Below are 16,476 nucleotides of genomic sequence, written 5' to 3'. Positions count from 1 at the left end.
ATCTTGTCATTGTTTGGGGAAAAAATAGAGGACCCCAAATCTCGACGACCACAATGAATTCAGTAGGAAGTTTTTTGCACCTCTTGCATACATAATGGATATCGTTGCATCCAGTTCAAGCAAAGAAACTGATCAAGAAGTTTTATTTAGACGACGATGGGCTTCAGCTTCTGTATATGTCGAATCATTTTGTCGCAGAAAATAAGGCGTCACGAACCCAGAACACTTTCATTTATGTTTTTTGAACGCATAAAATGTGGGGCCTTGATTTTCTCTCAATATATTTTGTGATCATCGACATCCTAAAGTTGAGGAAGGTTCTATGATTTTCCATATGCTCCCATCTGCTGCAGTTTCTTAGATCATTTCTGTGGCTTCAACGAGTTATAATGAGTCACACCACTTTCATTTTCTGCACACGAGAGCTAATTAGACCGGGACCTACAATTTATTGCCGACTCCGAACGGCAAGCTTGTTTCTAAGCTCATCGAGAGGTTGGTGCACTAACTCCTCAATGGGGGACTTCATGCGGTCAAGTCGCCGTGTCTGTTGTACCCCTGTGCCAGGAACGTTTTCTGACAAAGACGAACAGGGTATCAAACTCGCGACACCTCTAAACATCCTTTGGTACTTTATGCGAGTATCTTATCGACCTGGGCTACCGTGCCCGAGAAATAATTTTATATTGATTTAAATCTTCATCAGAGCCGCTACTTTCTTCACTACAGTTCGACATAGGGAAGGTCTATGCTCTTCTGCACTTTCATCATAACTGCTTCCAGAGTTTCTCTCATCTAATGGAGCATCTCCTGGAGTATTTCTTCAGTAAATATACGTTTTCTCGTCATTCTATACCAATGTTTCCCAAAGTGGGCGATATCGCCTCCTGGTGGGCGATAGAAAGGGCCAAGGGGGCGATAGAAGCCACGGGTATAACATAGGATACTATGGGTTCGTTTGAGTTGGGGGGTGATGAGGGAAAAATTTATCTGAAGAAGGGGGCGATGGAACAAAAAGTTTGGGAAACTATGTTCTAAACTAACTGTTTGAGAAGATCACATGCACTCAAATTTTCTACGTCCCAGAATAAACAATTTAACGGATAATATGGCAAGAATGCTTGACAAAAACCAAAAATCACACACCTGCTGACGACACTTGCAGAGAAGAATGAGAGGAAAAGAAAGGTCACACACAAGGTCAAATGCAAAAAAGACTTTCAGAAGGATTATAACCTACTTAGAAATCAATTGTGACGACGATAGTAGTATTTACCGCATAATGTGCTAGAATATAAGGAAGGGTCACTATGACCCCCTTCGGTCTTTCTAGGTATATCCGCTCGTAGCTTCGTTGTTAAAAAAGATAACGAAAGGAAGCTTTGGTATACAATAAGAACATGCTAAATCAGGAAAAGTCCAGAAATTCCAGGTGGTTCGGTTTATTCTTAGCAGAGATATGTAAGCTTAAACAGCGTGCAGCGTCAAAAAGACCCCCGTTTCGTCTTTCTGTTGTTAATATTTCATCATTGATAAATGGAACTTGCAAATGTGGATTATGCGATATCATTTTGTCTTGAAGTAACCGAAATTTTCATCTACGGATTTATGAACAAAAAATATAATGTATAAAGCGCCCGTTAACTCATCTGTTCGAGGGAAAGTGACCGTGGTATGTCGGTCACAAAACAAATTGGTATACGTAGGTTTACCATATTTTATCGGTGGAAATACGGGAGATAGAGATCCTAAGTAAAGAATTGCTTATTGTTAGGCCGACCATATTTGCTCGAGAAAAATACGTGAAATTGGGCTTCAAAATACGGGAAAATGTGGGACAATGTCAATTATCGCTAAATGATGCCAAAAGTAAGCGAAGTCAACTCGTGCTAAAATCACTGAAAATTCGCCAATCGCGAGAAATAAAGCGCCACTTCAAATTGCAGTGAATTAAAAAAAACATGACAAATGTGTGAGATGAATATTCTTGTTTTTAGTCTCTTAATGAGGCTTTTTGAATCACGTGATATTTCCCTTTTTCTGGAGAGACATACATGGTAACCAATATGGCGACTTCCTGCGCAACTCATGAAAGATATAAATCAAAATTAAAGAAACGTAGAAATGAATTGGTTTTTTTTTCTTTTTGATGGGTACTAGATATTTCGAAAATTTTCTTGAAGCTCAAGTTATCGATTTGCCTGCTTTTGCTTCAAAAAATGCTTGATTAAAGCTGCGGAATTTCTTCAGTGTAATTTATGGGCCCATAATTAACTTCAAAACATCCTAAACTATATAGATTGATGATATTGGATGTTATAAAACAATACAGAAGTATTAATTCTCATTTTTGTGCTTGAGAAGACATAAATCAATGTTATTGCATGAATTTCTAACTCAAAAGTAGGTCCGGCTAATTATTTTATATTTAATTTTTTGTGCTTCATATTTCTAACCGAACTCAGTTTTTCGAGAATTCAGTTCAATTTTTAAAATTATTGATGAGGCGAAAAACCCTACTAAATTTCCACATTTCTAAGGTAAATTCGACAATTTTAACATTGCTTTCCATGGGAAAAACATGCTGTGCTTGTCCCTCCAAGTGATACTGATGATCATAGGCGTACGCAGAATTTTCTCGAGGGGGAATTGAGATTTTTTTACCTTCTGAGGGGGTTTTACCTTTTTTCCTGTAAAATAACACTATAATCTTGGCTCGGAGAGGGGGGGGGGGTTCCCTTTGAGTACGCCAATGCTGATGATTATGATGTCTATTCCAAAAGCCTCATTATCGTGATGTAATTTCTAAGCTGGAAAGATAATTTTAATCGTTGATTTGAAGAATAAAAAGTCAAGTTGACTTCGTTGAAAATATTTGAAAACTCGGGACATTTCTGCAAAAAAGTCGGGACAGCAAAAAAACAGAAGAAAACCGGGACTGTCCCGAGAAATACGGGATGTATGGTCACCGTGCTTATTGCTATTCTATCTCTCAAAAAATTGTCAAATGTTGAAAAATTGATAATTATGGTTTAAATTGTGTGTGTGATGGGAAAGAAATTCTGATGGGTATGTACGAAGAAGGACTACTATAAATTGCTGTAAATAAAAATGTATTTCACAAAATAAATGTTATGTTATTGATATTTTTTTAAAAATGTCTAGCTTTTGTTATGTAAAAAAGAAACACGTCACAAATATATATATACGACATGAACGTTTATGTTTACAATCATAATTAATCGTACCGTGATTTGTAAGAAATTAAAATTATCTTCCTCCACGTTTTCAGTCAAGATTGAGCGAGTTTCAGCGAGTCAAGTGAGTTTAGTCGAAAATACGGGACATTTTGAAAAACAAATTCGGGACAGTGAAAATAAAAGATAAATAGCAAAATATAGGCCTACTTAGCAAACGTTTTGTGGTGACCTTATGCATATGACACATATGTCACGCATTTCCCGGGACATTCCCGTATTTTCACTTTATTTTGGCTGTCCCGACTTTTTTTGCAAGAATGCCATGGTTTGTCACGAATGTTCTACATTGTAGAATCTACAAAGCCTACTTTTAGATGCTTATAGTTTTATACTTTATTAAAATCAACTATTGAAATTATTTTTCGACGCATAAATTATATCACTATAATTACAACTATGAATAAGAATATTCATCTCACATACATCATGGTTTTTTTAATTACTTGATAAAGTGATCCTCAAATATGTTCAAGAGATCCTGTATGATCTGTTCAGGGAATTTGTTAATGTTAATAAACATCCATGCCCGAGAGAATCGGGGTTCGAACCAACACTTCCACAGTAAAACGCTAGCTCATAAACTACTCCACTGCAAGACGGCAAATACTAAACGTTGATTTAATTGTTTGCCCCTTCAAACGTTTTATTTCGTTATTTTACAATGTACTTCGTGGAATCCAGTTTTGTTCACTGCAATTCTCTCAGAGTAATGCTTTGTTTCCTGCCATTGGTGTTTTTTAAGAAATTTCTGCAAAAGTTTTCAACTTACAGTTGTGCTTACATTCGGCGTCATTTATGGCGATGATTAGCGATGTTCCGTATTTTACCCGTATTTGAAATCCTGAGTTCCGGTATTTTTCTCGAAGAAATTTGGTTAGCCTAAATGTGCAATAAAACTTAGTGACATGGTTTTTACAATCTACCAAAATTACGAGAATTCTTTGGATAGCAATTTACTTCAGCTTTGGGAGCTTACGTCAGTGGTGAAATAATTGACGTCATGTGTTTCATCAGGCCCCTAGCCAGAAATTTCATTTCAAGGGGGATCACTTTCATTTCGTGGGGAGGGACCAAAGTGATAGAAAACTGGTTCCAAAATTTTTTTACGTCGCGGGGCACTTTTCAGAATTGTTATCATTGAGCACTAAATTTGACAACATTTACAGGTTGGTGCCATGTATAAAATACAGTAATTGTGATAAATCTGGTGATTAAGCATAATCGCCGGTTATTATGCACAATAATTTCATCCGTTTTGATCGGTGATTATGCATAGTAATCGATATAAATGATTATGCGTAATTAATGCGAAATTTTAATTCGAAGAAATTGTAATATTTTATACCGCCCCTCAACAGATCCTTTTTCACGAGAGCGAAAGGGAAACGTTTCCGAGAAAAAAATGGCGAAAATTCTGCGAAATTTTAATTCGAAGAAATTGTAATATTTTATACCGCCCCTCAACAGATCCGTTTTCACGAGAGCGAAAGGGAAACGTTTCCGGGAAAAAATGGCGAAAATTCTGCGAAATTTTAATTCGAAGAAATTGTAATATTTTATACCGCCCCTCAACAGATCCTTTTTCACGAGAGCGAAAGGGAAACGTTTCCGGAAAAAAAAAAGAAAATTCTGTGAAATTTTAATTTTATGTAATATTTTATACCGCCCCTAAAGAGATTTGTTGGAAGAAGATATTTCATACTTTGCCTGGATTGTGTTTAGGCATTCTATAGAATGACTAGTCATTCTATAGAATGCCTAGGCAAAGTATAGAATAAAACCGGTATTTCATACTTTGCCTGAAACGACCAGGCATTCTATACAATGCCTAGGCATTCTATAGAATGCCTGGATTTCATACTTTGCCGGTAACATATATATATACAGATTGAATTTAAAAAAAAAAACAAGTTACAGGAAAAAAAATAAGCCATGCATCTTCTAGGGAAAAAACTAATGGCGTCCATGTTATCCAATTTTTTTTCCTCTCCTTTCCGCTGCGTGGTTCCACAAAGCAGGTGATATTTTTCCCATAGTTTACGTTTTCTGGAATAAAAACTAATGTTGAGAGGATCCTTCACGGCTATTTTTTATTTTGTCCAAGTACTAAGCATAACCATTACGTGGAGAATTTTTTTTTTCTGTAGATTCTAACCCCTTATTTTATCCAAAAGAATGATCCTATTTTTTATTCTTATTGTGTCCGAAGTTGCTGTTTTTACCTTTTTTAAATTCATTCCCGTTTGAATTAGCTATTAAATTTCAGTTCGAGGAGGAAAAAGTACTGATACATGAACTTGATAAATTGTTTTGGAAAAATATCCTCAACTTTTTTAAAAGATATTATTCATCGTGTGATCGCGTTTCGTTAAAGAAAAGAATATATGCTGTGATACTGTATATATCTTTTTATATTATTGAATGTTAGCGTTGTCTCTAGGCTAAATAAGTTTTTTATACAGTTGCGCTAACTTTGAAAACATCTTTTTCTTCATTTTAATCGAGCACCATGGCTCTCCCTGAAGCATTTAAGAGTGCTCAATGACTGAAGGCATTATATTATTTATAAAGTGATTATTTCGTAAAGATTAACATAATATATTAATATAGAAGATTAATGTATATAAAGATTTCATAAGATTATTTCATAACAGTATGCGAGGCTAGGGAAGGAAAAATTAGAGAGGAAAACTACCGCGGGCAGCAAACTGTGGAGGGGGGGGGGGCCGGAAAATTTCCGTTGGCGCTGGAAAATTGACTAGTATCATCGAATGTTATACAGTGGTGGGGCAACAAAATTATGTCCCCCCCACACACACACACATTAATCCTGGTTACAGCCTTGCTATGTGTAATCTTCGAAATGTTGTAAACTGTGAATAAATTTAAGCTGAATTCATTATATTTTTAAGCTAGTACACTAGTGCAGTCTATCCCGCTCAACGTTCCCACTTATATTTTACCGCGTTTTCACGCTTAGTACGACTGATTTTTTCGTGGTCTCAACTATAGGAAATTATTAAGATTTCCCGCTTACAAAATTTTTCCATGACGATCTTTTGGAAAACGTTATAAGCGGGATCCACTGTATTTTACTCCCCCCCACGAACAAAATGCACAGATGAAAACATTGCTTGTAAACGTTTCACCATTTTTATGGCTTCGTTTCATTAAATCTCAAAACTGTTTATAGTCCGTTTTATCCGAGGTTTCGGTTATCCGAGTTAGGTCTGGTTTACACTAGCTTTGATAATCAAGGTACTACTATTATTATACTTCGACCTTCTGAAAGGGCATATAGAATACCGGGTATAAGTTAACAACGGGTCAATAGTCGCTAGAAACAAATCGATGATGTGTTGTTCATGGGTTAAGATCTCTTGACGAAAAACATGGAAATTGAAAATTGTTTCATATGATCCCTGGAAATGCGCTCTCAGGAGACAAAAAAATAAATGTGACGTTAAAAAAAACCGCTTATTTAACGGAATTCATTTTTATTGTACATGGTTTTCGGCTATCGTGAGAGAAGCAGGAATTTTCATCCGTAAGAACTTGTTTTTGATGGGTCCCTCGCTCTAGATTCCTACCGATTCTCTCTTTGAGAGTCGGGATCGATTCGGGGTTCAAAGAAACACAATTCATCGCTCATATACCAAGCTAATAGTTTTTTTTCCTCCCCCCCCCCCCCTCTTTAGAAGATTAATTCGATTCTGGATGGTCGTTGAACACGCCATGGAAGCTATTACTTGTTCCCGCTTGCTGCGTTGTTGACGTTCCATGTTTTTAATGAAGTTATCGAAGTGTCCTCGTTGAACTTCGCAGCGTTTTGTTCTTCGAAGAAAGGGAAGCGCGCGCAGTTTAATTTAATCTTTCTCTCGTTCCTTTCTCTCTCCATCAGCTAACGATTTCATTCGCAGATTGAATATTTCGGATTCAGATTTCGCGTGTCCAGATCCATGAATGCGAGCAGAAGAAATAAGTAGTTCAATTCTCTCTCTCTCTCCGGTCAGATGTTTCCTGGTAATCTTGGATGCTTCGGTTTCTAGAGTGCGTCTTTCCTTCTCGATATCTGAATGATAATACGAAATTAATGACTAAATTTATTAGACGGATGCTGTGCTTGATCATCGATCCGATTCGAAAATAACAGAGTGCGTTTCGAATTGTCCACAACCTCGTTTGAATAGTTTTTTGTCGTGCTGGTTTTATTGATGAGTGCCCGCGTAATGACCAAAGCACTACACGAAATGATGAGCAGTTGCTTAATCTTTAAGACGTTTCAGTGAAAAAAAAATGGGCGATAACTTTGCTTCATCTTTTAAGCATCAAAGTCTTGTCAAATGATAATCATAGATAGCTGTTTCCCCCTCCCCGTTCAAATTCGTATTTGTTCACCCCCCATATTTAATGTACTATTTTGGGTTCGGAAATCACTCGTCTAATTTATGCTTATGGCCGCTGAAATTGCCATCGCACTCCAAATGAAACTTCGGAATAAATTGAGAATTTCCCTTTCCTCCCCCATAATGCCTTCAAGACATTACCGTTATAAGACGCTGAGTGAGAGAACGACTAGCGAAGTTGGGCAATACTTACCAAAAAAAAGGAGGAAAAGTAATAAGAAGCTATTTGCGGGAAAATAAAATCTCTTTAGGTATTAAGTTTTTTTCTCTCTCCCGTACTTATATCAGGTCTCTAGTTTCTCGAGTTCATGAATAAACAAAACTCCAGTCGCAGTCTGACGTTGATTTTCGTATTTGGTCTTGGACGTTTTTCGAGGGAGGAATCTCATTCGATCTCCTCTCTCTCGCTCTCATTTTATGGATCGCATCGTGTGTACATTTTTCATGCACTTTTTACGGTGGATGTATTTTTCTTTACCTTTTCGGCTGGATATAAATTTTTCACTATACACTGCTACGTGTTTCTTTGATTAACTTTATTTTGAGAGACTCAAACTTCTCTCTTCCATCTGTTGGACCGCATGTTTACTCCCATTGCTATGACTTCTTTCGGGCATGTCTTGCGTTTAGGTACCATTGGAGGATCTCTAAATCGGGCAAATATACAGTCAAACCTCGTTAATGAGTCACTCTTGAGAGAGCAAAAATATGACTTAGTAAGCGGAGTGACTCGTTAACCGGAGTAAGCCATAGCCGTGCCAATTGCAATTGGGAGTTCCAAAAAGTGACCCGGTAAGCGGAGTGACGTGTTAACCGGGTGACGCACTAACGAGGTTTGACTGTATATGCATATATGACGCAGGTATCTGTTCCTGATCAGTAGTTCCTCCCCACTTCAGTTGTTGGTATCGGAGTTATTTGTGGTGAAAAACCACACATGCTAACGGTTGAAAATAAGAAACCACATAAGCATAGTGATACTTATTTTTGTTGGCATTTAATGTGCAGTTGCTGACTTCGAAACAAGCACGCCAGATTTTTTTTAAAGTAAAAGTCTATCCATACCTGTACTAGCCTATTCATCTGCACACGTTAGGCGAATTCGATCCTTCAGTTTCTTCTCGATCATATTTCATGTCCGTCTCAATGAGGTTTTTGCGTGTTCGAACGGCAGCTTGATGGTATTTAATTTCTATTCACTTCAATTTTCATTGATTTCGGTAAATTAGGAAGCTAATATTTGTGGTTTTGTGTTTCGTTATTTTTTCAGTAGTAAATTTCCTGATCTGTCAAAATGAAGGGATCATTGAAAAGAAAATATAACTTTTGTATCAGTTTTACGTTTTACTGACCTTAAAGTAATTTTTAAGCGTTCTTTTATAGAGCTTTCTTAACGAGTCCGGGAGCTGCATGTGAACATGTCTCACTTAACAAAAATTAATGAATATCCTTAACTAATGAAGTAAATAGTTTTAGAGCTTATAGGAAAAAAAATCCGGAATTAATAGAAGTTTTCAACAATTTGGGGTCACTGTTATCCGGACCCCTGGGTCTGTTGGCACACCCGTTAAGACGCCACTTCTTCGGGTGCGATTGATTTCTTTTGAAGAATGTCTTGCTTTTTTGAAATGGTCTACTGGTTTTTTAAGGAAAATTTTGAAACTGTTCGGGCATTCTGAAGTGCTGGAAAGTCTTTGTTCAACCAGTTATGTGAATTCTCTTTTTTTTTCCGGTTTCTTCCACCAATCATGTACTGACTGGCTTGTTTCCACGTCTTCCCTCTGTAATTCTTCAAATGTGAAAATCGCCATCTAGCACAGTGGTTCTCCAAAGTGTTTTATATCAAAGCCTCTCCTAGATAGTAGTAGTATCTAGGAGGCTTTGGTAATATCGACTCCTGATGGGGTCCAGAGGGGCAGTAGAAGCTATGAGTTTAGTATAGGATGCTATTTGTTATACGACGCGAAAACAAAAACATCCGTCCCTGGACGGATCATGCTGATCCCTTGGGAATACGTGAGGATCGCGTTATTAAAAAAAAAAAAAAAAAAATTTTTTTTTTGAAGAAGTGGGCGATGGAACAAAAAGTGTTGGGAAACTATGAGGGGGGCAAACTTAGAGCGGGCCAATAAGAAAAAATATATATTTTGGCGGGCCAATATAATTTATTAAACTCTGTTTATTATAATGCATTTCCATACTGTTATTTTAATATCTGCGTTGGACCGGATAGAATCTCTAAGCGGGCTGTAGTTTGCCCATCACTGATCTAGAATGATCCCTGAATTCTGCCTGTCACCGAACTGATGCGTGTGAACAGGCTTGATGCGTCTCAGATGCATCAGCGATTGAGCTGAATCAACACAACACTAGAGATTTCTAGTGTGGTATTGGCTGAACGTCAATTCGAACTTTTCTGTGCTTTCCCTTAAACTTCCAATTAACCGTGTACGAATATATCGACAGTGAAACCTCGCTACAACGATACTCGATATAACGATGAATCCCTCCTCAACGATATTTTTTTCCAAATCCTATTTGGAACAGCCTATAGTCTCAATGGTAAACTCCTTTCGATACCACGATATCTTTTACTACGATAAACCACTCTATAACGATATTTTTTTTTTTTTTTTTTTGAGAAGAAAACTACTTTTTGAAACTACTACAAAGATATTTTCTTCATTCCTGGCTCAAAAAATATACTTCAATGTATTTTTAAATATCACATGTTTTAGTTCTTCCGAGGGTGTCTAATACTATCTGATGAAGTATTCGGAATCGCAACCTTTTTGTGTGATAAACCACCAAAATGTATTGTGATAAACTTTTTTTACATTATCAGTCCTCACACACCTAACTGAATTTTGTTCATGAACTAATCAATTAAAATTTTTTGCGGTGAATAAATATTCAAAAGTACATTTTTTTGGTGGTTACAGCGCCGATTTAGGAAAGATGCCAAAAGTAGCATAAATTTGACAGTGCCGCCTCTCGATACAAATTGGTTTTTTTTTTTTTTTTTTTTTTTGGTCCTTAAACTATCGTTATATCAAGGTTTCGCTGTATTTCTTTCTTCGGCGCATTGTGTGCCGAAACGTGCATCAAGATTTTTAAACTTGCGTTGAATTTTATTGTTCGACAATCTCTGAGGCCTGGTTCTGCAGCAACAAAAATGTAATTTCCAAAATTGTCATCCCTCTTGATTAAATAGCTTATTTTTTGCTATTTTACAGCAGAGATTTTTAGTTTTATATTATTAAAGAAATAGAAAACTTTCTAAGCAGTGAAACAAGCAAGTCGTCTTTGTATTTGGACATAAACCTCAGTGAGAAAAATATAAATAGAAGGAATCTCTTCATTTTCTTACGCCTTTGCAAGTGGCATCTCACATCAGAAAGACTCACTCAAACGAATGATGGTCCTCATTTTTTTTTATATGCGCTGTAAAAGGAGTAGGTTTTTTACGAGTACAGATATAGTGAACATTTGGCGTGTTCTTGTTCTACCTATCTGATTTTCAGTTCTTCGAGATGGAGAAGATTGGTCTGAAAGAATATGCGTCCAATGAAGGAATGATTTTGCAGACTCGGCGATTCCGTATCGTTTATTAGGGGTGGGGAAAATCGCGGTTCTCTGTTATCATCGGGAGTTTTGTCTACTTTTATATGAACCGTATGATTTATATAAAACTAAAAATAGCGCTTCGTCCGCGGGCTCTTGCGTACAAGATGAATATAAATAAATAATGAGCTGTGTTGGGCGTGTCTTGGTTCTTCATAGTTAGCATATTCACGATAATGAGTCTATAAAAGACGTTTTGACGTAGCTCGTGACGTGAGCCGCGTTCCGTAATGTAAAGAAAAATAAATATGCGGCATTGTTCGAAATGCATCGATTGCACGAGCTTATCTTTCGTGATTTGCTGTAATGAATACGATGTTGCGAGATCATTGAATTCACTCATATCATTCGTCTAGAATTGGCCATATTAACAATGCAATGTGTCATTCTTCACATTGACTATGAATATGCCTCTGAAATCATTTTGAAAAACTAAACGAGGGAAACGTGTACCCTTCCCCCCCCCCCCACCCTCCGATTCGCCTTTCGTGATAGTTTTGAACTGAAACTAGGAACGCATTTTAGTGGTTTTCCAACCATTCATTTATTACAATTAGAATTCAGAATCTCTCAAGAGAGTATAATTATTATGCATTTCTGGAATCAATCGCAGTGAAGCTAATGTTATTAAGGGAAAACATTTTTTTAGAGAAAACTTGAGGTAATCTTTTTTCCACAATAAATATTTTACGGAAAACGTTCCTTATTTGGCGCGTATTCCGAAAAATAATATGATAATTTGCAGGGGTCGCTCTAGCTCATGTGCCGCCGGTAAAGACGTCCGTGGTGGAACATGATGGTGGAAGGCCGAAAGGGCTTTAGCAAAGTGAGGACGCGCGCGCTGGGATAAACCTGATTCTCTACCCATCCGAAGCAGCATACGATGTTTGACCAAAAATGCACTTGGCCATACGTCCCGCTTTTAAAGAAACATTCCCGTTTTTTTGGTCTAAAATTATTTTAATGTACTTAATTATGCCAGATAATTTTTCCACATTCAGCTCTTGTTGATGAACCATCATATCTTTCTTCCTTTTAGGATTGAATTTTTTAGTTCTAATTTGTTTTGATACACTCAAACTTTAGTAACTCCAAAACACAGGCCCATAACTACGCTGGGGCAAACAGAGCCCCGAGGTGAATGGGATGGGGCCCTCACGAAAAAAATTCACACTTATTTTACGTAATCTTTTCATGGAGCCACAAGAGGGCTCTATGCTATGGCCCTGCCAAAATACTTACTCCAAGCTTCTCAAGGTGGAAATTAAGGGAGTGTGAGATGTTTCACACACTTAGATGTGTGAGAATTAAATTCGTTCTTTGCCTTTATTTGATCGCTCCTGAAAAATTACTGGGTGTGGCTGTTGAAAAATCCTACCTGGGGGGTGTACCAAAGATGACAGCCTAGGAGGCCCTGATGCAGGATGTGGGGACCATGGCCGAACCAAAATGCAGACCTTCCCGCCCCATGTGATAGAGTCCATTCCATTCTTGTGTCTGGTATTACAGCCCCAGGTGCTGTCTGTTCCAAGTTTTCTCAACATTTCTATTGTAAAAATATGGTTCAATAGAGTGACAGCTAGTGGTGTCTTTTAATTTTCATTATTCCATATTTTTAAAAATTTGTGCACCTAAACAAAAGCTTAGGAAGCCACTGCCCAGGTGCAAAGGATGCTTTTGCACCCTTGCTTAAGCTGCCCCCAACTATTTGCAATATCCCAGAAAGGAAAATTTGTTTTACAGTATATAGTTCCTGAACAATAACATGCGTGGAAGGGGGTAGCTTATGACCCCCCCTCCCCCCCCCCCCAAAGTTGATTATAAATGAAAAAATAGATACATTGGAATACATTTTGTTATGCTGGTTTGATGAATTTCCTTCAAAAAAAAATTTAAAACTAATTTCTGAAGTTTAAGAACTCAAAATATCTCTCTCATAGCAAAGAAACTCTTCTCTAATACCAATCATCTAATTCATACATGCTCAACCTATGGCCTCGGATCTCAAACCTAATTTTGTGAAAATGAAGTGGCACATTTCCAGTTCACCAAAATGATCATGCTGGTGTTTGTTTCGCATCACTTGAGTAACTTGTGATGTTTTTCTCTTATCACTTAAGTTGACCACAGCATATTTGCAGGTCACTGAAGTAACCTACAGCACATTTACAAATCACTTAAGTGACCCGTGGCACAGTTCCAGATCACTTAAACAGCCATAAGCGGCACAGCAGGAATCACTAAATTCCTATAAAATTCTGTACCTCTTTTTATAAAGTAGGCTTTCTTCCAATTTTCAGCAAGTGCAATCTAATGGGGTATATGGGAGTAAAGTGTTTCATTGAGAAATCAACTTTACAACATATCCTGTCCTTTTTTTCAATGCTAAAATTAGAGGCTTTTAAGGACGTGAGATATCTCTCGCCAATGCCGCTTAATAGGTTAAGTAACCTGCAGCACTATTCTAGATCATTTAATTAAGTAGCCTGCAACACATTTTCAAACTAATGAAGTGGCTCACACCCTCCTAAAGATTGAGCACCCTTGATCTAATTGCTTTTTTGCATTTCATTGAAAGTTAATTATATTTGATTGAACCTCACAATTTTCAGGGATGTTCTTTTCTTTTTTTTCCTGCAAATATTTTGTTATTCAATAATGAATTTAGTGAAGAATTCCTCCAGTTCTGTTTACAATTATCAAAGACTTCAATTTTTACAATTTTCATCTTTGTTTGGATTTCTTTTTGCTAGACAGTTTGATATGAACATTTTTATCGTGTAATCTAATTTTTGCTCCATCCGTCTTGTTTGCAGTTCGACTTCATGATAGCATACAAGAGGAAGGATATCACTACCTTATATTTGATTTGTAAGTGTGAATTCTTAACTTTTTTTTAATTATTCAATTCTTTTCAAATTTATGAACTTGAATCAAACTAGTGGAACATGTATATTTTAAAAGAAAAGACCATATTGCAGAATGTGTCTCAATGTGTTGCAAATGAGATAAATTTATACTAGAATATGTGTCCTTTTTTCTGTTCTTCTCATCCTTTTTCATGTTTCTTTGTATTTTTGTTACGTGTTCTGTCCATTAGTAAAAGTTATTTTTAAACATAAATGAAGCTCTGGGACATTTTATTTTTCAATTTTGCTCTAATATGATTAATTTTTCTCACAAAATTTGTTAATAATTTATTATTATTATAAAATCATTTCATGCATGGGAGAAATTTGGACTTTGCTGAATGCAGTACGAATAAAACAAAATTATTTATAGCAAGAAATATATGTAATAAGAATATTGTATACATTCATATTTGTAATAAGAATTATACTTATTCCTCAAATTATATAAATTTCTGAGTTTTTGTAGTTTTTTTTTTTTTTCAATCAAAAAGTGTTGATATGATGAAGTAAAAAAAGGGAAGTGATGAATAAATCTTGTTTGAATCATATCAATATTTTTCAGGTGATAATTATATGCATTCATTGTGATTATAGTCATATGTGTTGACAATGATATAAAAATATTTTACAATATTTATGTATTTACAAATATAAGTGGTATCCAAACTTACATGTAATTCAAGTTGGAAACAAAAAATATTCACAAAAATAGCATTGACTGGTGAGCAAATGTTTGTATTACGAGCATGAAATGTAAAAAAGCTCACATAACACATGAATGCATAAGCACTTTGTACAGGCAGAGTAGACAGCGCTATCAATCTGAAGTGCACTAATTAATTTGTAAGCAAAGGTATTTTTATTCTTCATACCTTACTCATTCCCTGATTTGCAACTACAGTAGACTCTTGTTAATCCAGCACATATCAGACCAGTGTGTACCAGATTATCGAAATCACCGGATTTCTGGAAGTCAATCGAAAAAGCCCATTTAAAAATAATATAAACTTTTGCTCCCAGATATAGTGACAATGTTTTCCACTTCTATGCTCAAAGAAAACCCGCCTAAAAAACAGCTGGTAACAAATGGCTGGATTATTACAAATCTGCTATGCAGTAAAAATCTGTTATAGCAAGTATGGTTTATAATGAGAATCTTGCAATAATGAATAATTTGCAAGGGATTGTCAAATAGCTAGTGTTAAAGATAAAAAAATATTTTGTTATAGCGAGTTAGGAACTGGGAAGCATTCTCTATAACATCAAAAAAATTTGTTTTTTCCTCGTCTCTCCACAAGAATTACACAAGAGAACTCTTATCATAGCACATACTCCTCGTAAAAGTTACTGAGGCACTTCTAAGAAAGAATGAACACAGAAAAGTCAAAGTTGTTTTTACCTCTTATTTGTATTTTTTGCTTCCACTCTATGAACATTGTATTCAATTTTTGTCTCTTCCAATGACTAAGAGACTACAGTACTAGAACTTGCAGTTTGAAGTTGTTTCCAAATGGCCAAAACAATCATGCTAAAAAAAGTTTCAGATTAGTGGAAAAATGTTGACAAATCCATGAAGCCATGGAAGTCAGCAGTGATATAATAATTGAGACTTTTAACCCCTGAAGCCTGGAAAAGATTTAAATGGAATCGCCAGTTTTCACAAATGTTTAGGGAAAAATTATAACTTTCAAACTGATCATTGAATTAATTTGAAATTTTTTATTCATATAAAATGTCTTGTCTATAATATTATATAGTATCTCTTGTATTACTTAGAAATTTATATGATATTTTCTTTAGTAATTTTTCCCCCACTTGTATGGCTTCCAAAAATCGGATTTATAACACAGCCTCCTGGCTGTAACAAAGGACTGGTAACTCAATTATACGGGGCATTTTAGCTCAAAGGGGGTTAAACATGAAGTAAAGGGGCTTAAACTTGAAGTAACACAGGTAGAATCTTGATTTTTTTTTTTTTTTTTTTTTTTTTAATAACTGATTGTAGGATGGTTGCTGGTTGTCCTATATATACAGGACTCAAGCGTACGCAGGAGAGGGAGGGTGCATTGCATTGTTTTTTCAGAAATTATGGGGGTCTCAGTCCTCTAACAAAATTTATTGAAGGGGCTCAAATGACCTCAGCCCCTAGGTTGCTGGCCCCTATGAGGCCAATGACATCCACATGATTTTGCACTGTCCCATGTGCAAATTGCTGAAAATGTGTTTCATGATTTTATTAATGTCAGACAGCCAAATGAGCAATTTCGCATTTGC

At 36.2% G+C, this 16,476-nt stretch overlaps 1 protein-coding gene across 5 annotated transcripts in view; it reads left to right on the top strand.

The window, feature by feature from the left end:
- Positions 1-16,476, top strand: part of CaMKII (Calcium/calmodulin-dependent protein kinase II) — a 159,281-nt gene that overhangs the window by 45,442 nt on the left and 97,363 nt on the right. For all 5 annotated transcript variants that reach the window (XM_089242216.1, XM_089242209.1, XM_089242195.1 and 2 more), the window contains exon 4: positions 14,107-14,161. In XM_089242216.1, coding sequence (XP_089098342.1) covers positions 14,107-14,161 — 55 coding nt within the window. The remainder of the gene's footprint in view (positions 1-14,106; positions 14,162-16,476) is intronic.

The sequence above is a fragment of the Pholcus phalangioides genome, unplaced genomic scaffold (genome assembly GCF_987345545.1).
Source record: "Pholcus phalangioides strain wild (caught in Gottingen) unplaced genomic scaffold, Ppha-v1.0 ptg000003l_1, whole genome shotgun sequence".
NCBI lineage: Eukaryota > Metazoa > Arthropoda > Arachnida > Araneae > Pholcidae > Pholcus > Pholcus phalangioides.
Note: the sequence above shows the minus strand (reverse complement) of the source record. Positions and strands in the feature narration are given on the sequence as shown.